The sequence below is a fragment of the Haliotis rufescens genome, unplaced genomic scaffold (genome assembly GCF_023055435.1).
Source record: "Haliotis rufescens isolate VD_foot unplaced genomic scaffold, xgHalRufe1.0.p SCAF_12, whole genome shotgun sequence".
Classification (NCBI taxonomy): domain Eukaryota; kingdom Metazoa; phylum Mollusca; class Gastropoda; order Lepetellida; family Haliotidae; genus Haliotis; species Haliotis rufescens.
The window spans coordinates 38,289,126-38,311,011 of NW_025963802.1; the positions used below are offsets into that span (position 1 = coordinate 38,289,126).

At 40.9% G+C, this 21,886-nt stretch overlaps 1 protein-coding gene across 1 annotated transcript; it reads left to right on the forward strand.

Moving 5' to 3' along the window:
* On the forward strand, positions 1-11,606 carry LOC124136556 (N(G),N(G)-dimethylarginine dimethylaminohydrolase 1-like). The gene is made up of 5 exons (XM_046502490.2): positions 1-335; positions 7,009-7,114; positions 7,822-8,015; positions 8,970-9,101; positions 10,216-11,606. Exons 1-5 carry the CDS (start codon positions 36-38, stop codon positions 10,333-10,335), a joined length of 852 nt encoding a protein of 283 aa, XP_046358446.2. The 5' UTR covers positions 1-35; the 3' UTR covers positions 10,336-11,606.
* The last annotated feature ends 10,280 nt before the right edge of the window (positions 11,607-21,886 follow it).

A 21,886-nucleotide genomic window follows, 5' to 3' on the forward strand; every position in this document is an offset into this window, starting at 1 on the left:
ATCACAACGCAAACTCGTGACACCGCCTTTGTTCGATGCAAGGAGTTGTGTATTCCGGTGTCATGGCTCTACGGTGTACAACAGCTATTGTTCGCAATGTTCCTAACGTTTTTGTGGAGGCATTGAGGCTAGATGGTTCTCAGGCAGTTGTGCTGGAAAAAGCGAAGAAGCAATTGACAAATTACATTGAGACCTTGGAACGCTGTGGTGTCAGGGTTGTGACTCTGCCCACAGATGAGCGGCTCCCTGACTGCCCTTTCGTTGAAGATGTAGCAGTTGTTATCGGTGCACGTGCGCTTGTCACGCGCCCAGGCCACCCGTCACGCCGAGAGGAGGTGGGTATGAAACAGTGAGATTGTGTGAACATGTCATTTGTGATAATGACCACATTATGTATCAGATGACACGTGAATTTAGATCTGAGTATATTGGCAAACTGCCATGTCATCTTGTGGCAAGTCTACATAGCCTGGTCTCCTCAGTGTTAATTTAAATTACTGACCACAGATCGAATTATTATCACAGTTAATATCAGTTGATGATGTGTGCACTGTCATAATATATGCTATTAAAATAGTTTAATAATTTGCAGTCACATTAATCATGTTAATAATGTCATTAAGCATTGTTTTACAATAACAAGCATCAAAGATAGTATACTATGCAACGGAGTGAGCAGCTGAACTATATATATTCAAACAAGTATATTCAATACAGCCCATGCAAGTCTATAAGGTTTGACAAGTCTAGATTACTGCAGTATCTAAAGATGAAGAAATTAAAGTCGCTGGGCTCTTTTTTATTATGACAACTGTTTTTTTCTGTAAAATATGTTCATTTCAGAGACTAGATGTAAGTCTACAGCTGAACCACAAGTTCTGTTACCTCGGTGTATCGCAGTATTTGTTATGTACGCTTAACAGAACAAAACGCTCTCACCAGCTGCTCACTAACCTTTTTGATTACCGTATTCGACGTAATAAGCGCCCCGCACTAATAAGCGCCCACGACGATATTTGCTAATATATTGGCGAGTGAACAATCCCAATTAGCACCCTTCCGATTGATCAATGTACACAAGACTTATTTATTCGTATATAATACACACTCGTGTGTTATATGCACCGTTAATTATGGGGAATTAAATTCTGTAAAAATATATCTGTCGTACATAAACATTTCAGGCTGTCAGCATAAACCACAAAATGTAACTTTCAACTCTGTTTTTTTTACCAAAATAATATTCTAATAAGAGCCCCCTATTTCTAATTTTGAGAGCGCCCAGGGCGCTTATTACGTCGAATACGGTATTTGTGTTCTCTATATCAGATGTCAGTAATTTTATCTAACTATATAAATGCATATTTTACCAGTAAAAGTACTTTTTTTACATTAGTCATGCTGAGTGTAAGCCAGGCCTTCTGCCGCTCAGCCTGACAAGGAAGAGAACTCAAGCGTACCGCGGTACAGGATAAAGTTGTACATGGAGGTCCGAATAGGACAAAAACGGGACATAATGCTCACTACCACTACCACATTAGTAATCGTCTGCAAGGATGCGTGTCATGCTTGAACTACCGGAAATCACAAATGCCCCAGTACCACTGGGTCCAAGTATAGAACCAGGGGGGATCCAGGAACTTGAAAATCGGTCTGTGTACAAAATATGAAAGTCACGGAGGCCTAGGACACTGTTGTGTTTTTAAGAAGGGGAGGGGAGGGGAGGGTGCGCATCCTCTAGATCCGCTAGTGAGAACTGTTAGCAGCATTTATGGATGGTATTATCAAGGCATAGTGTAAAGTATGGAATGGATTTTTGAATGGAATTTGGAAGGAGACACATGCAACATACCCTATTTACAAACAAGTCCCCAATCTATTAAGCTAAGACAGTTTATCCACAGCTGTCACTGATATATGGCAGATAAGCTAAGAGACGTGGGCGTCAGCTTCTTTCCTCAGCCATTGCCGACACCAGTGCTGAGGGAGAGGAGACATACCTAGATGAGGAAACGGTTTATTCAGCACAGTAATCTAATGACTTATGGTAATCTAATGAAGCACAATAGAACACCATGTGAAGAAGGATATAAATATTCTGGTATATTGTGATATTTATGTCTGTTATCATCCCTCCAAAAGCTATCTATAATGTTTATCCATTATAACAAATACTAAAGACAGAGTACACTTGCACAAGTCTCTAGGGCAATGGGGGAGCTGTTTACAAACTGTCAATTCAGATCAAGTTTTTGTATCAATAAGGGTCTGTATTCTACAAGGTTTGTTTCATTTGGAGATGAGTATATTCCATTTTTTCTCATTCCAAATTACATTCCAGTACTCCAATCCAAACTCCATTCCCAAATCCATTCCATACTTTACACTATCCCTATTATTGATCCATGTTCTGCAAATATTTGCATGCTGAAGAGTCCCCCAATCAAGGAGTAATGGTCCTGATTGCATTATTCCAAACAGTGGGGGCACTTAGTATTCGTGTCTCTTGTTGTCATACACATCAGTCGGAAAGTCTAGCCATTACAGATGTTGCATCGTACAGTCGATGCTGTTGGGGCATTTTGGGCACAGGTACTACACAAAAGTACCCTAACCAAAATCGAACTACGTATTTCAAATGCGATAGAGTTAACATGCAGTCCAAACTGAAATTGGTTTTGTGCATTGTGAAAGTGGACTTCTACTGATCTCAATACCATGATTAAAAATGTGTCCAATAGCAGTGTTCGAAATACCTGCCTGCCCGACCGTCCGAGACGGGTTGATTTCAGCTCCGGCTGCCAGATTGCCAGGTTATATTTCATATGTGACAATATTCTAAATATTTCCCGATGATAAGCATTAATTCACATGTAAAGATGAATGATAAAATGTAACCAAAAAGAAACCCCGTTAGCTTATCCTGAGAAACATATGATTATAGTGGGCAGGCGGGTTTTGGTCAGGGCGGGCAAGTATTTCAGCTAGCCAGTCCTGTGGTCTGGCTGAAATGTTTGGGAGTTTCATACCCTGCCAATAGATACTGAGGTAAATTCATAGATTGCTGTTGACTGTCACTGTCAGCCTGGACACGGATCGAGTCGAGACTACGATAGTTTTAGATGTGTATTTCTTCGTTTTGTTCACTGGGATGGGTCATAGCGAGGATATTCGTGAAAGATCGTACTGTCAAACCCTCTCACGTTTCTGAATGTATATTAAAATGCTGAGTTTAAGCTTAAAGGGTCGGATGATCAGAAACAACACTTCTGTATGTATTCATGCTGGGGAATCTCCCAGGGGTTTTCCCAGGAATGTGAAAGTAGTCCGACAGTGTTCAAGAACATATGAATGTCAAATTGTGTCGTTCATATACTTATGAACGTCAATTTTGCTGTCATGTGACCTACCTCTTGTCAAATGGAAAATTAAACAATTACATTTGTATGTAATTGGGGGCTCTTCTCAGAAGTTTATGCGCCTTCAGTAATCCCATTAGCCATGGTCATACACACATGTACATATTAGCTATGTAGCACGTATAAGCTTTATACACAAATATCTCATTGTACACAGCTGTAGGGTTATCATTACTCAACTGGGGGCACGGGTGGCCCAGTCGTCTAAGGCGCCACAATTTGCTGAGAGAGTTGCGTCCCTTGGGCACGCCAGAAACCTATGATTGTGGGTTCGAATCCCGGTTCACCCCGATTATGTTTCTAGGTTTGTCAACACCATACCCATGCTCGTGGGTTTCACCGAAGTGGTAAACGTCAGAGACCTGCATCGATTCGGGCTTTCTTTCCACATTAAGCTGACACGCTGTGATGTAACCGGAATAATGTTAAAAGTGGCGTTAAACCCAACTCACTCACTCATTACTCATCTTGCAAGGGAAACAACTGATGCTTGTGTTCGAACAATGTTTAGTTATGCCATAGTATTCCATAGTATTCCACAGTATTCCACAGTATTCCAGGCATACCTCGGCACCTGTCTGGACCAGGCAAACCAGTGGCTGCTAGCACAACCCATGGTCCACCCAATCAACAAGTTGTATTGTTAACCACCTAATCCTCATTTGGGTCATCTCTTGCCCCAACAAGACCGCCTCCGGGGTCTAGTGGTAGAGCGTCCGCGGAAGGTTCGGGGTTCGATCCCCGGCCACGTCATACCAAAAGACATTAAAAGATGGTACTTGTTGTTACCCTGTCTGGCGCTCGTCATTAAGGGGCTAAAACAAGGACTGGTCGGCTCGGAGTCAGTATACTGTGTCTGAGTGGGGTATTCATGTTAAACTGCGGCATGGTATCTCAGTGAGCTAGCACTATAAATCGGCATCAGTCCGGACTAGTACAAGCAGCCACACAAACACACACATACATGTGTATGCACATCGCTATATAAGTGCAATAATCTTGGACGCGACGCTAAACCCCATTTAACCTCACCTCACCTTGCCCCAACATGGCCTGCTAGGGACCTATTCTACCTCGGAAATTCAGTCGGAATGACCACAGGGGAGTTTGATTCTCCACTTTGGTAAGGGTACAATTTTTTTCTTTTAATGGTTGGGGGCACAGTTTGCACAGTCATCTAAGACCTGCATCACTGCGGGCTTTCCTCCCACATATTTAGCTGACAAGCCGTGATATAGCTAGAATGCTGTTCAAAGCGGCGTTAAAACCAACTCACTCACTCGTTTAATGTTCATCATGCAATATTTAACTTTTTGCTCTCCTGAACTGTTGGCGCTTGTGAAATTGAAACCTTTGTGTACTGCGTTTAGAGTTCTATATGGTACCTAATGCTTGGATGTTGTAAACTGTCTAGACTCTATACCATATTCGATGTAATAAGCGCCCCGCTCTAATAAGCGCCCACAGCGATATTTGCTAATATATTGGCAAGTGAACAATCCCAATTACCACCCCTTCCGATTGATCAATGTACACAAGACTTATATATTCGTGTATAATACGCACGCGTGTGTTATATGCACCCTTCATTATGGGCAATTAAATTCAGGAAAAATATATCTGTCGTATTTATAAACAGTTCAGGCCATCACCATAAACCACAAAATTTATCTTTCAACTCTGTTTTTTCCACTAAAATAATATTCTAATAAGAGCCCCTATTTCTATTTTTGAGAGCGCCCTGGGCGCTTATTACGTCGAATACGGTATATTAATTTCCAGATGAGTTTCCATTACTTTTACAAACTGTTCAGGTGAGCTACAGGGTACGCAGGTGGCCTAGTGGTTAATGATTTCGTTCTTCACCCCTTAGGCCTTGGTTGGATAACCCACATGGGGACAGGGTGTCAAACCCATTACTGGTGTCCTCCGCCACGAAGTTGCTGGAATATTTAATGTTAAAGGTGGCTAAAAACCATACTCACTCACTCACTCGTTCAGGTGAACTACATTGCCCTCGGTTCTGACCCTCCCCTACAAGTCATAATCACTGTGTGCATGAGTTACCTCCCTTATTCTAGATTTCAACATTGTGAAAGCTACAACCCTTGTGCTGACTCCTGGTCAAAGTCAGTCCACAGTACCTCATGTCTGTCCACCTGGTAAATTTTCTGTCGAGCTGCATGAAATTTTCCTCCACCTGCCCGAAAGTCTGGCAGATAATTTTAAGACTACTTTAACTGTCTTGTTGGGTCTTTAACTTATCTCAAACACTGGTCATGATTGTCAGACTCTGTGACTTGGACACTGGTGTGTCGTATCCCGCGCAGATCGTGGTCATGCAGTTAGTCCTAGGTTTACCAAATCCTGGACTATGTCCGTCCTGGAATATTTACATCCTGGAAAGCTGGAACATTGCTGGCAGCGGTATTGGACAACATTCATTCAGGCCAGAGTAAACTTTACATATTGAGGTGTACGTCATATTTGCTCTCAATAGAGCACTGTAGGTCATAATGTGATGCTTGTCATTAGAGTTGAACAAAATAGATCTGATGCATTGGCAGACACCACTGGTAATATCCATCTAGTCCATAGCTCAGATGAGTTAATTACACAAAACAACTAGATTTGGGGGGAAAGACTAGTCCCTCTAGGTTTTCACTTTTCTCGGACTAACAGGCTACTGTGTCTGAGTGCGGTGTCCATGTTAAACTGAGGCATGATATCACAGTGGGCTAGCACTATAAAACTGATGCTAGTCCAGACTAGTACAAGCAGCAACTCACGTGCATGCGTGTCACTCCATGTTAGTGAAATAATCTTGACACACGACGTGACACGTCTGGACACATTTTGTTCATGGTTTTAATCATTGTTTTATTAAGTGTTTGAAAGGCATTCAGAAGAGAAACAGATAAGGAAGAGAAATTATGGATGTCAACTTCATTTTAATGAGGATCACAAAGTTTCGGAGTGTATACTGGTCACTTACTCCTTCAAATTCTCTTCCTCATTGTTTTGTTCATGGTGCAAATCATTGTTTTTATTGCATATTAATAGGGGTGTCACGATAAATAGAAATATCGATATATTGCCTTTGGTAGGCACTTAAAGTCAATAAATCGATTGTTAAATCAGTGTCCGATCAATAGTATCGATTTCAGTTAGGAATATTGATAGTTTTGATTGTATTTACCATATCAATAAAATGCATGCGATGGTGTTAAAATTTGTTTTTCTTTTGATCATGAGTGGTAGTTTACAAGTTTCTTTTTCTTAAATTATCAGGGTAAAGAAAAAACAAATCAGTCATATCTCAAACTTTCCTTTTTTTGTTGTTATAGTTATCAAAGGAATTATTCAAAGGCAACTTCAGTTCCAAGGTTTAATTCATCTCTAAAATCCATCTAAAATGATACACTGAAAACTATCAATATTTATCGCATTAGTTGCTTACAATATCAATAGTTATCGCAATAGTTTCTTTCGATATCAATAGTTATCGCAATAGTGATTTCCAGACCAATATCACCCCTACTTATTAAATTATCATCGTTCTTGTCATTGTGTTGATATTGGCGTATAGGTGGGGGTGATGAGGGAGGCGCTGAAGTCGCTGCAGAAGGCCCCTCAGATCTACGAGATGGAGGACCCAGAAGCCTGCATGGACGGAGGGGATGTCTTGTTTACAGGTAACTATGGCAACCACAGCCAATCTTGCCAGGGTGCAAATTACTCATGATGTTATTTCATAGTATCTTCTCACATTGTTGAAGATGAAAAACATTTACATTTTTTATGGCGTCTACTCTGGTCATGTTAGCACCTGGCAAAGGAGTGGTGTCACGTCCAGTTTCTTCAAGTTTGACCAGTTACAAGCCATGGAGTCGATGGCTTGTATATACAAGTTTGCTTTATACAGGTAGATATATATATACACGAGAAGTAATATGTGCCAAGTTATAGTAGAGGGGGTGTTGGTGATCCAGAGCACCAAATCTTACCCTAGCTAGGGTAAGAACTTCTCCACTGATTTTCGTCTCCAGGACCAATGCTGACATTTGTCTCAAAAATGAGACAGCTCTCAAAAAGAATCTTAGCATTTTCAAATTTTCAAATTTAGCAATTTGTTTCTGTCAAACATTTCTTAATAATATTAATTGTTTTTCTGATTTATTTTACCTTGCAAATCAGGGCAAACTCTTCTTTAATAAATCAAACAAGGAACACAATTACCAGTGTTAAAGAGTGTTGTTTTTGTCAGGAGTTTAGACATGGAATTTGTCCTCATAATTTTTAGGACTGATTGTGATTGTCCAACAGTGACCATAGAGCAGTGGTATGATTGTCATGATTATGTAGCTTTCCTGTGATGATTTTAGTAAGGTGGATGTTTCAGGTCGGGAGATATTTGTTGGTCAGTCAAAGAGAACCAATGAAAAAGGTGTGCAGTGCTTGGCAAAAACATTCCCAGAATTCTCTGTGACGTCATTTCCTGTGAGAGACACGCTGCATTTAAAGAGCCTGGCAACCATGTGTGGAGAGGACATGATAGCTGTTGGAGGGGATCAGGAGGCCATGGAAACTCTCAACGTATGCAGCAGATCACATCTCTCATTTTCTCAGATTCCTAAACCAATGGGTACACGGATGGCCCAGTCATCTAAGGCGTTGCAATTTGCAACAAAACCTATGATCATGGCTTAGAATCCTAGTTCTCCCCAATTATGTTTCTAGGTTTGTCGACAACATGTACGGCATCTAGGGTTTCACCGAAGTGGGAAACGTCCGAGACCTGCATGACTTTGGGCTTTCCTCCCACATTAAGCTGACACACCGTGATATAACTGGAATACTGTTCAAAGCGGCGTTAAACCAAACTCATTCACTGTTATGTCAGGAATGTAAAAGTGTGTACCTTACCATGCTTACTCCTGAAAACATATATTTAACTTTTGCATGAAAGCAAAGCTTCAATATGCATGCAGAAGTAACTGAAGCAGACATAAAATATTCACACACTCCTTAAATAAACCATTAATAGTTTCCGATAACCTTCTCAAACCTAAACAAAAGAGATAACTGGTAATTCCTTGTATGTTGGATGTTCTCCCGTTATGATTTGGTCATCCTAAGTTACACCATGTACAATAATTAGGCATCAGTAATGAATTATTTAGTCACTGGGGTGGTTTAAGCAGGAATATGTGGCAATATACGAGATGACTCACTCACATAATCACTCATACATACACACACATGCACTCACTCATACACACATTCACTCACTCATACATACACACATTTATTCATACACACACATGCACTGATACACACATTCACACACATTCACTCATACACACACATTCACTCATTCACACACATTCACAATGACACATTCACTCATACACACACACACATTCACTATGACACACACACATTCACTATGACACACACCGACTCACTCATTCATTCACTCATACACACAACCACTCACTCACCCATAAATTCACTCACTCGCTCACTCACCTTGACCCTTGTCCACAGAGGATGAAGTCCCAGGCCAAGTTCAAGTACGAGTACGTCCAGTTGGACAACAACGCTGCTGCCAATGTGCTTCTGGTCAACGGCAACGTGTTTGTGAAGCCTGGCGATGAGATCGGCCACAACAACTATGATGTAAGTCACTGATACGTCACACGTGTGTATTGGGTGGCCCCTACAACTATGATGTAAGTCACTGAGACGTCACACGTGTAATGGGTGGCCCCTACAACTATGATGTAAGTCACTGAGACGTCACACACGTGTATTGGGTGGCCCCTACAACTATGATGTAAGTCACTGAGACGTCACATATGTCTATTGGGTGGCCCCTACAACTATGATGTAAGTCACTGAGACGTCACACGTGTATTGGGTGGCCCCTACAACTATGATGTAAGTCACTGAGACGTCACATATGTGTATTGGGTGGCCCCTACAACTATGATGTAAGTCACTGAGACGTCACACGTGTATTGGGTGGCCTCTACAACTATGATGTAAGTCACTGAGACGTCACACACGTGTATTGGGTGGCCCCTACAACTATGATGTAAGTCACTGAGACGTCACACACGTGTATTGGGTGGCCCCTACAACTATGATGTAAGTCACTGAGACGTCACATATGTCTATTGGGTGGCCCCTACAACTATGATGTAAGTCACTGAGACGTCACACGTGTATTGGATGGCCCCTACTACTATGATGTAAGTCACTGAGACGTCACACGTGTATTGGGTGGCCTCTTCAACTATGATGTAAGTCACTGAGACGTCACACGTGTATTGGGTGGCCCCTACAACTATGATGTAAGTCACTGAGACGTCACATGTGTATTGGGTGGCCACAACAACTATGATGTAAGTCACTGAGATGTCAGACACGTGTAATGGGTGGCCACAATGGCAGCTGATCTGAGCATATTGCATGGTTGATGTGTGTTATATCTCCATTTGGGAAGTGTTTGCAAAAACTGGGCAAACATTTGGAGAGGCTCATACCTTTTTCTATGCAAATTTTAGAAAGAGATCCATAACAAGCATATGGTTTGTCTGAAGAAGTGGTTAGTAACAAGCAAGTTGTCTCCCTTGTTTGAACATTATTTCAAATAACTTAACTGAAGCACACGTTCAAAGTTCTAATTCAGCTTTTCACCAGCCCTCAATAACTTCAACCTTTAATATTTTACTATTGGTAGATTAATTTAAAGGTTTTCGGTTGAAAAACATAATTTACATTTTTTCAGATACTAAAGAAGCGTGTGAAGGGGAGAGTGATCGATGTCCCATTCTCAGAATTCTACAAGGTGGATGGTTGTCTCACCTGCTGTTCGGTGCTCATTAATCAGGAGGCTGTCTCGGGATGAACACCTTCACTCTGTACACCTGCTCAAATCTCATAACAATTGCTTAATAAATAATAGTCTTGGTTCTCAGGCACTGTCCCTATCATCATAAAATCTGTCGCACGTTTTGTTTTTATTTCCATTCTCTAAAAAATGAAAAATTCCTAGTGGTTAAAAACAATGCAATCAAAAATATCACCCTTTACATGCGCACTGCTTTACTGTGCATCTCATGTTTTGATCATGGCGGCAATAGTTTGTACGCTTGTTTACGTAGAGAGGCCCTTTCCCAGATTGATGGTACACGACTGTTTATTTGGTTACATACTAGATTGAACAAGCCCCACCCCTCCCCCCCCAAAAAAAAGAAAATAGAAATCACCCCACGCCCGCACTAAATTTTCGAAAGTCATTACCTGAGAACCATTTTTTTATATTTTTTAAGCCAAATTCAGTTTTCCTTACATGTATATTTGTATGTGCAGAAAATTATTAGCTGCCGTGTCGATGGATAATTATTCTGCCCTTGCAAACAAGTGATGATGTCTATTGTCATAGTAAATAAGATACCTACCTGTGTAGGTAGATATTTTGATAAATGGTTTTAAAATCTTACAGCTAGGTGATAATAAGGAATTCTTCACTATGATTGATTTTATGATTTTTGAAATGTAAAATAGTGAAGTACTGTTTTTTCCCGAATGCCTTTTTTTTTTATGATCATCGCAGTGTTGGGTGATGTGAGCTTCCGGTACACCAGTGATGCTGCTCGTTAAGTCATCTACCTCTCCGTTGTTACCCATATAAACCAGGTCACTCATTTCAGGATGTGTTCAGTGAAAGTCGTATTGCTTTGTCCTGATCAGACCCAGATCAAGCTTCAACATTTTTTGACACTTCGGGCAGGCTTATTTGTAAAACAAAAAGAATATCTATTTTGTGTCACATATTGTTTAAATCAAAGGGTTAACATTGTATTTTCATTAAATTATATGATTTAGAAACATTTCACTTGTATAAATGTACATGTGTGATTGGTTATAGGAACATGTTTTTGGTTAAAGCTGAGGATCATATTATGAGAACATGATTGGCCTCTCAAATCTCTGTATCTTCTACCACAGTACTTGTGGTAGAAGATACAGAGACTTGACTTGAGATATACTGTTAAACGTGAAATTAACGCGAGCGTGAATTAAATGCGAAAAAGTGAGTGGTCTTTGCTCGCATTATTAAACATCGCATTTATATCAACAATAAGACATTTTGGATAGCAGAAATACCAACTTAGACATACTCTGAAAACAAACAACTATGTATTCCACATCAATGTTTATTGAGCAGCACTTGTAACAAGCATATAAACAATGTCATTCAAACACTAATTACATCCTGTGAATTGTCACTGCTTGGGTCAAGACAAGCGTTCTACTCACTCATGTCATCACTGATCACACCTGCAAGTCCAGACAGACGCCACCCAACACGGTGTCTTTGCTCTTTGCGACTGCATCAAAGGCCGACACGAGCCAGCATGCACATATTGTTTTAGCTGAAGTACTCTACTCAGCGCTAATAAGCGGTGCTATTTGGTGTGTGATTGGATTAATGTAAGGTTGGATTAAGGTGAGGATTCTCCTGTAAACCTGACAGAGGACATTTTCTTAAGATATAAATCCACTGATACTTGAGAGGAGGAGTTGTCGCATCCATATTGAGTCGCATTTTTGGCTAGGGGCCAGCGGTCGCATTCTTTTGGAGACGCATTAATTTCACGTTTTACAGTACATAAGACATTGTTACATTTCAAGATGGTATGTTGTGGCTGTTATGGTTCAGTCCAAATAATCAAGTACTATTAGACCAGGGCTCCGTTCCACAAAGCGATCTTAGTGCTAAGAGCATCTTAGTCTATGTCCAAATGTGAGAGTTACAATTGCCTGAGCACTAAGATCTCTTTGTGGATCGAGGCTCACGGATTTATCAAGGATTCTAAGTTTTGCCATTGACATGTCAATTTGGAAATATTCCCCATAGGGGTATGGATATTGGTGAATTATTTTCAGTAATTCTCAAGTGTTATTATTTTTGCTTCCTGCTGATTGGCCATGTTGTAGAAATTGTTACATTGTATTCATTGTTTGTGAAGATGCCTTCATCCTGCAGTGTGACGTCGCAAACAACCGAGGATGACGTCATCCATTGTTTATGACATCAAATGACAGTGGTTTATGTGCGGTATTTTCAACAATTGATTAGCTAATGTCAAGATCAGGAACAATTTTCTACATTTTCTCAGAAAAATTACTCAGGGGAATATGAAGAATAACCAACTCACAAATCTGAATCGTGGATTATCTGTTTTAAATTTGTAAAATCTGAGCCTGGCACTTCCTCGCAACTTGCAGTTTATTCTTAAAATAATCTGTGTGTAGTTCTAAATCAGGATTTTCTAAAGTTGTATGAAATGTGATTTTTTTTTGTCCCCCGCCGCGCGAAAGCGCGAAGCAGGGGGTATAGTATTCACGACCGTCCGTACGTCTGTACGTCCGTACGTCCCACCTGTTTGTTGCCGCGATATCTCAAGAACTAAACACTGGAGTGTCTTCATATTTGGAACTATGGTGTATATACAGACTCCGCAGACACCAGTCGGTTTTGGTGACCTTGACCCCATTTTCAAGGTCACAGCAGGCAAATCTGCTTTTGGAGTTGGAAAACGGTGTTGCCGCGATATCTCAAGAACTAATCGCTGGATTGTCTTCATATTTGGTACTATGGTGTATATACAGGCGGGGGACATTTCGTCACTTTGTGACAAATACTTGTTTATTCTAATTTGTGAATTTTTGCTGCATTTGCTGCAGACTTGGTGCCAAACATCAGCCTCTGAGCTGGTCTGGATAAAACCCTGTGGACATTCAAGAGATTTATTTTGGAATATTGTGTCTTGATGTTCTTGAAGATCACAATACCTTGTGTGGGATTGTTATGTGTTTGTTGGTTACGGTATTAGGTGTATTTTCTATATAGGCGTCTACCTCTTATAGAGTGTTGTATCTTTACCTTGATGTCAAGTTGTCAGATACCCCCTTTGCAAAATGACGACAGACAAAAGCTACTTACGACAATATACAGGGAGAAAATTGAAGCTTGTTACTATCGGTGCATAAAATTCCCCAAATTACAGTCAGACAACCAGACTGGCAACATTGCAAAGTTACATGACTAATAAATGTTGCCAGTCCTGAATTTTATAGACTAACAAAAAAGTAACAAAATGGTTGACATAAGAATAGTACTGTTTAATGTTAGTTCCTAGAAAATGGCAACAACCTAATGGATTGTGAACTTATTTATTTTAACTCCAGACCATGGGGCGTGCAACTTTTCAAAACTCTGCATCCGTCAGCAAAATAGATCATGGCGGGCAGCAGGTATTTTGAACTCTGCCATTTTATCAGATCCGTGTTAGTAAGCATGCAAGAGATTACCACACTGTTAGGGGGTCCCACGATTCAAGTACTTGAGCAGCAAACCTCTGGGCATCTTCTGTTGAAGCCCGGTTGACAGTACACATATTTTATAAATCCTGCAGTCGACCTAAATCTTCACATTAAAATCCATGTTTATGAAGCTGATGTCAATTTCGTGACATGATTTTGATTGGACCATGCATAGACTCATTAGTCCTGCCAAAATATGAAAACCATAATTGCAGCCTAGTTCAGCAAGGGTGGAAACTGGACTTTTATAGTCAGGTAACTCCCTTGCCTCATGAAGATGACCTCTGGGCACCCAGCACAGGCCTTATGATTAACAAGACAGGGCCCCGTTCCACAAAGCGATCTTAGTGCTAAGTCGATCGTAACTCCCATTCTTTAACACTGACTTACGACAATCGTAGCGCTAAGATCACTTTGTGGAACGGGGCCCAGGAGTGTAAAATAAGATGTCATTTTGAAAAATTTCTTTGTGTGGAGGGAATGCTTGTTACATCTATTAAACAGATTTTGCATTTGTTCTACTCAGTGTATTCTCATGAGTATATTATAGAATTAAGTATGGACATTAAATTAATTCCAAGTATACCTTTTAGAATCTTGTGGCTATGTATGATCATGATGATCTTACATCAAAGGATTTTTTAAATGTTTTGTATGGACATTAAATAAAGTGTATCAAGTGAAAATACTTGTTTTGTTCTGATAATAGTTGATCCTCAAGTGCCAAAGGAAACCTTTCTCCGGTTTTCTGTCTATACTTGTGATTGTGAGGCAGCACTGGCACCCTTGGTCCTGTGCTTCTGGTTACTGACAACAGCCTCTGTGGTCTAGAGGTAGAGCGTCCGCCCGGAGAGCGGAACGCCCGGGGTTCGATCCCCGGCCACCTCATACCAAAAGACGTTAAAAGATGGTACTTGTTGTTACCCTGTCTGGAGCTCGGCATTAAGGGGCTAAAACAAGGACAGGTCGGCTCGGAGTCAGTATACTGTGTCTGAGTGAGGTATTCATGTTAAACTGCGGCATGGTATCTCAGTGTGCTAGCACTATAAATCGGCATCAGGCCGGACTAGTACAAGCAGCCACACACACACGAGCATGCACATCGCTATATAAGTGCAATAATCTTGGACGTGACGTTTAACCCAAATTCACCTCACCTCACCTCTGGTTACTGACCGACTGGGATTTTGTATTGAGATTAGACATTTTTTCAGCTACAGCACCAAAATAAGATATTTTTTTATTTAAGAGTATGAGCCTGAAATTATTTTTTGTTAAGAAAAACACCTTGCAACAATTTTTGTTGCAGTTTTACTTCTTCTTTTTTCAACAGTCTAAAGCATAATTATTTTTCTCATGAATTTTTGGGGTCAATTTTTGGGGGGTGGGGGGGGATAAAATCCCAGGCCCCCATCCAAGAATATCAAATGGTCGGTCCCCGGGGAGCTTACACCCAACACTTGTTTTAAAGCAGAGGATGAAAAAACAAACCTGTCCCTATTCCTATTCCTGAATGTTGAATATACTCAACAACAAAAGTTCCTGTGACACCAATATTTTAATGTATTTTCAAACAAGTAAAGTTTGGTTTTCAATATTGTAGTACATGTATGGAATCAAGTCACAAAAACGCAACTGCTACAGAAAAGCATGCATTCCATGCAAAAGTTGACTTTTATGCAAGCCCCATGCATTTCACTACCCAAGAATGGGTATAAAAACATTTGCGTTAACTGTATTCCATATGCATTGTTTAGCATCGTGCTGACAACAACCACTAAGAAAAACAACAAAATTATGCAAATATTCAACATTACGAAATGCCACGCCTGTCCGAAAATGAGCGTCTGCAAGCCATTGGTATGCTTGAAGCAGGATCAAGTCAACGTGATGTTGCAAGACAATTTAACGTCCACAGAAACACCATTTGATGTTTATGGCAACGTTGGCAACAGTTGAATGCAGTCAGAGACCATCCTCGGAGTGGCAGGCCACGCGTAACCAATAATCGACAAGACAACTGGATTCGAACAACACTCCTACGAAATCGATTCCAGCCAGCAATAGTGACTGCAAGAAGCATCCCTAGCCTTCGACGAATATCTTCACAAACCGTTACGTTGTCGCAGGGATTGTCGCCAGAAGACCTGCCCGACGTCCCATTTTGACAGGAAACCACCGTACGCGTCAAGCACGTCTACAGTGGTGCAGACAGCGTCCACGCTGGACGGACATGCAGTGGGGACAAGTTCTATTCACTGACGAGTCTCGTTTTCACCTCAGCCACAGCGATGGACGGATTGGAGTGTACCGACGTTGAGGTGAACGTTACGTCAATCATTAGACCTGCATCACTTCGGGCTTTCCTCCCACATTAAGCTGACACGCCGTGATATAACTGGAATACTGTTAAAAGCGGCGTAAAACCCAACTCACTCACTCATTGTACATAGGGGACACAAGTGGCCAAGTTGTGTGAGCCGCTGCATGCCAGAAACCTATGATCGGGTTTGCCCCAATTATGTTTCTAGGTTTGTCAGCACCATAGGTTTCGACAAAGTGGTAATCGCCTGGCTCCTGTATCACTTTGGGCTTTCCTCAGACATTAAGCTGACATCACAGTCTAACTCACTCACTCATTGTGAATACTCGCGACCACACCCAGAATTTCGTCTGGATAAGAGATTTTACGAGCGCTTTCAGTAATTTACATTCTTTATGCTGAGATTTGTTTGTTGTTTAAGGCCGCAATATTTCAGCTATATGACTGCGGTCTGTAAATAACCGAATTTGGATCAGACAATACGGGGATTCTCATCGTGAGCATTGATCCACGCAAATGAGATACGATGACATGCATCAACCAAATCAGCGAGCCTGACCACCCGATCCCGTTAGTCGCCTCTTACGGGTTTCTCTACCCGCATTTTCACGGGTCTTTTGCGCTAAGACGTCACTGAGACCTTGGATTTGTTCGCTTGCTGGACGCTGCAATACTCTGCTAACACCCGGCAATAATCGACTTAAGACAAGTTAGTGATCAACTGACACGCAGTCGGGTACGGTGGGAAAATAACTACCAAGTCACCGAGTCTGACCACCCGATCCATTTTGAACAAGAATCTAGTCTTCTTTTGCGCGTGGTTAGTGGTCTGAGAGTCCCTGCTCTGTTCTAGACAACATGACAATAGCAAGACGTAGATATTGCTTCATGTAAGTATATAAGTCTCAGCATACTTATTGACAGGTCTACCCGTGAAGATCCGGGTTAGAATAGGTCTTCAGCAACCCATGCTTGCGTAAGAGGCAACTAACGGGATCGGGTGGTAGGGCTCGATTATTTACTAATTTACATATGATTACATTTGAGAAGTAATGAAGGTAGGTGTCAAAAATTGATATATGCATGAGAAACTGACCTTTATGTTTATGTTAGAATATGAATATCATACTTGTGTGTGTTTGTTTTGATGCTATCAGAATTAAATATGTACCAAAGACAAGTATTACGAATGTAAATATGTATACATTCAAAATTATAATTGCCACAAATGATGCAGTACAAACAAAATCAACATGCCTGTATGTTTATCATGCTTATGAAAGAAGAAAGTATTCATTAAACACTGAATTAATGAATGTGTACTGCCATTACTTGTAAATTGTTTTTTTTAATATGGACCTATGAATAAAGTATTGATTGATTGATACAGCCTGCCGTCATATAGCTGGAATATTGCTGAGTGCGGCGTTAGACAAAAAACAAAAAAACAAATTGACATGTCACCGTAAAATAGAGCTGACTGCGGCGTTCAACATAATTCATTTGGAGATTCCAAGGAATAATATAGGCCCCCTGTACACAAAGCATTCTGTAGCAGCTGACCAAGGTGTATCGGGTGTTCACAATGTCTGATTTGTCAGTCTGTGTCATCGTATCCGACGACGTAGGGTGTCACCTCTGAGACCGGCTCTATTATTTTCTACTGTGATCTGAAGCTGTCCTTGTCGAAAGAGGCGACTAACGGGTGGTCGGGCTCGCTGACTTGGTTTGATGCATGTTATCGTATTCCATTTGCGTGGATCGATGCCCAATCACTGGATTGTCGTTTCCAGACTCGATTATTTATACAGACCGCCGTCATGTAGCTGGAATACTGCTGAGTGCGGCGTTAAACAACAAACAAACAAGCTATAGCTGTAATATTGTTGACTGCTGCTTGAATCAATATTCATTCAATCGTGGTTGTCAACAAAGTCACATCATTATTGCGATTAGTTTATGTCAGCGTCAACAAATTTTCACTTTAATTAATTTACACCGCCTTGTTCATGCGTCCGCCCGGAGCGGGGGAGGTCTGTGGTTCGATCTCGGCCGCGTCACCAAAAGACGTTAAAAGGTGTGAAGGGACTTTCACACGGTACAACTAGTTGTATACAATTTGTTGCACGCAACACATTGCATCGTGTGGCAAGTCGGTCCAACTTGTGACGTACCGTATACAAATTGTTGGACGTGAGGTTTACGAAATAGGTCATGCTTAATTTCATGCGACAAGTTGTACATGTGAATGCCAACTAACGGTTTATATGCCTGGCGCTATTAAGGGGCTAAAACAAGGACTGGTCGGCTCGGAGTCGGTGTACTGTGTCTGAGTGGGGTATCCATGTTAAACTGTGGCATGGTAGGTCATAATATCAGTGGGCTAGCATACAAAACCGGTGTGCATTCACGTCTCGAGAGTGAAATAATGTCATACTCCCGACTCCATACCAATGATGTGCATGTAACGCCCACAACACCGAACCGGTCATAGGTTGTGAGGCACAACGGATTTCCGTTTCAATTCGCTAAAGAAATATTTGCAAGACAATGGATGGTTTTGCCGCTAACACTGACCAATTTGAAAGTTCGTTTCTGTCATACATAATTTTCAGTAAACAAAAACCTTTTTCAACTCGAAATGATTTGCAATGTTTTTCATTTCGGAAGACTTTGATGGACGCCAGGTCGATGTTTATTTATGAGTTGCGTCACAGTTTTGTCTTGTAAACAGACATGTCTTGTAAAAAATGTAAGACAGCATGCCCTTTAAAATTGAAGACTGCGACTGTATTTGTCTACACCAAATAATTCTCATTTAAGCCTTGGAATGTCTCAACCAACGAATGATTCGCAATCCCTCAGCCGAAGATGCACACTGATAAATATTGTATCATCCTTTCGAGAGGATCCTTATGACGGAACTTGAACTTCTTATAACAGGACGTGAAATATTCTGCACATAACAGTAAATAATTCATTGCTCTCGTGGACAAACATTGGCCGAGATTCCAGTTCGATGTTTGCCTCCAAAGCCAGAGGCATAAAGTCATGATTATGCCAACCATCAAGTCATCTGGCACATACCGGTGTTAGTGTTTGTTTATTTGTTTGTTTGTTGTGTAACGCCACACTTAGCAATGTTCCAGCTATATGACGGCGTCCAAAAATAATCGTGTCTGGAGCAGACAATCCAGTAATTGACATCATCAGCATCAATCCACGAAATTGGGCATCTTCCCGAGGCAAGGACGATAACTGACTATAGTCATGTTACTTTAATAGTCAGTTACAGTGTGTGAGTGAGTATGGTTTTACGCCGCTTTTAGCAATGTTCCAGCAATATCACGGCGGGGGACACCCTAAATGGGCTTCACACAGTGTATACCCATCTGGGAATCGAACCCGGGTCTTCGGCGTGACGAGCGAACGCTTTAACCACTAGGCTACCCGACCCGCCCGTCAGAATTACATATAATTCAATCCAATAATTTCTATGTTTTATCTTGCCAAGAAACAAAGCCACGGACAAAACGGTAGTTATGCAAACTCAGATTGTGTGTTATAAATCAGTCTTAAAGTTAATACAGACACGTACTCATTACAGAGAGACAACGTCTGACTTGTACACAAGGCTGGAACTTCAGTGTCTGAAATTTTACCCCAGAACATGGATCTTCTGACACCTCTTTACCGTCACTTTAAACTGCATTTCATTTACATCACAGCGTGTCAGTTCAATGTTGTAAAAAAGACCATGCATAGTGACGCATAGACTTGCACAAGTCTCTAAAGCAATAATTATTAGTTTAAATCAAAATTTCTAGATTATGTAAATAATAAGAACAATTTGTCCCAAAAGAGATTGGAGTCCTTAGATCTAGACTTGCGTATTTGGAGGATAGAATAACTATAAATCCATGGACTCATCTTTCAGTACAGCCTTGGAGCAAGGCTAAGTGACGGTGGCCTTACTGTCCCACGTTTACGGTACCGACAGGCGAAAGAAAGTAATCGGGCACATCTAGGATTCGAACCCATGACGGGCGGTTATTATCACGTGAATTGTTTTCTTATAGTATAGAACCGAACTGCTGAAACACAGAGATTTAACAAACTGCACAGTCACCGAACTGTTGAACAACTTTGACCAGAACGGAACTAGCGAAAGCTTCAATATTATTTAGATTACGACGCTCCGGGCAATTCCCAAGCCAAGGGATTTAACTGACTCTTAAACGTCCAGTTTCCGTTATCGAACTAGGCTGCAATTATGGAGTTATGATTTGGCTGGACTAACGAGTCTATGCATAGTCCAATCAAAATCGCTCCACAAAATCGACATCCGGTTCGTAAACAACATGGATTTCAAAGCGCTGATTTCGGTCGACTGCAGGATTTGCATAAGATGTGTACTGTCAACTGGGCGTTGACAGATATTTTCCAAATCTTTTCATGTTTTTAATCAAGGTGCTCACGTGATTTGATGCATTTCGTGAGGTAGGACCCGTTTTATTACAACATATATATCTTGATCATGGATCAGATCGTCTTGACTGGGTGCCGCCATTTTGTTTGAAGCAAATGCACGTGATATGAGAGGTGGAATCTGATTGGTCAATAGGAGGGGCATAGAAGGGACATAACTCGTATCAGTAAATGGTAGCGCTTCGATCGAGCCACGAAATTCCAGCCTAGTTCGGCAAGGGTAGAAACTCTACCCAGAACGGCGAATGGTGGCTACATTGATCCCTGCACTGTAAGCTGAAGTCTAAGACACTATCAAACACTCGCTTATTATACATGTGACACCAAGGTCTGTTTTAATGCACACCATTTAAACACCTTGAGTAATTCTGAGCACCTATGCAAGTTCAATAATATTAACATTGTTCACTTTTTGGGTGCAAGATGTTAATTGATTAAATGCATGTATTCAGTTATGGAACGGCTGATAATGGTAAAACAAGTACCAAAAATATACGTATTTAAGCCCATAAATGTTTTAGTTTATGAGCTTAAAAAGGATAGTTTGTTCGTTAATTTGGCCAATGGGCTTAAATATAAAAAAAACAATTTCGAGTGACACCTGATATCAAATGACATCACTTATCTCTCAGAAGCCACTGAGTTGCATCTTTAACACTCAAAACTGTTTTCAAACTGAAAAGGTTGGAAGAATGATTTCGAATGATAAATAGAATCTCACTCTCGTTCTGTTGATATCAATTATTATATGTTTGATGTAAAAACATAGGAGGTACGATTCTATATATATTTGTTTTACTGTTATTATAACTACTTAATGATATGTTAGTTAGTTTGAGATGACAAATACACTAAGATATTATGAAGAAAGATACATACATACATACATACATACATACATACATACATAATGGGTACTTGTGCTTGCCGTGAAAGGCGACTATGCTTGTCGTAAGAGGCGACTAACGGGTTCGGGTGGTCAACAAGGACTGGTAAGCTCGGAGTCAGTATACTGTGTCTGAGTGGGGTATTCATGTTAAACTGCGGCATGGTATCTTAGTGGGCAAGCACTATAAATCGGCATCAGTCCGGACTGGTACAAGCACACACACACACACACACACACACACACACACACACATACACCTCACTCACCACACACACCTCACCTCACACATCCCACAAGATTAACACTAAATTCCCTTCAGTCAACAGGAAGGTGGACATTTACTTATTATGAAATTGATTATATTAC

Bases quoted from the DNA above. Each gene is read 5' to 3' on its own strand.
- LOC124136556 (XM_046502490.2), top strand. From the start codon at position 36: ATGCAAGGAGTTGTGTATTCCGGTGTCATGGCTCTACGGTGTACAACA. The intron at 8,016-8,969 runs GTATGCAGCAGA...CCTTGTCCACAG, and splicing joins AGGCCATGGAAACTCTCAAC to AGGATGAAGTCCCAGGCCAA. The intron at 9,102-10,215 runs GTAAGTCACTGA...ACATTTTTTCAG, and splicing joins TCGGCCACAACAACTATGAT to ATACTAAAGAAGCGTGTGAA.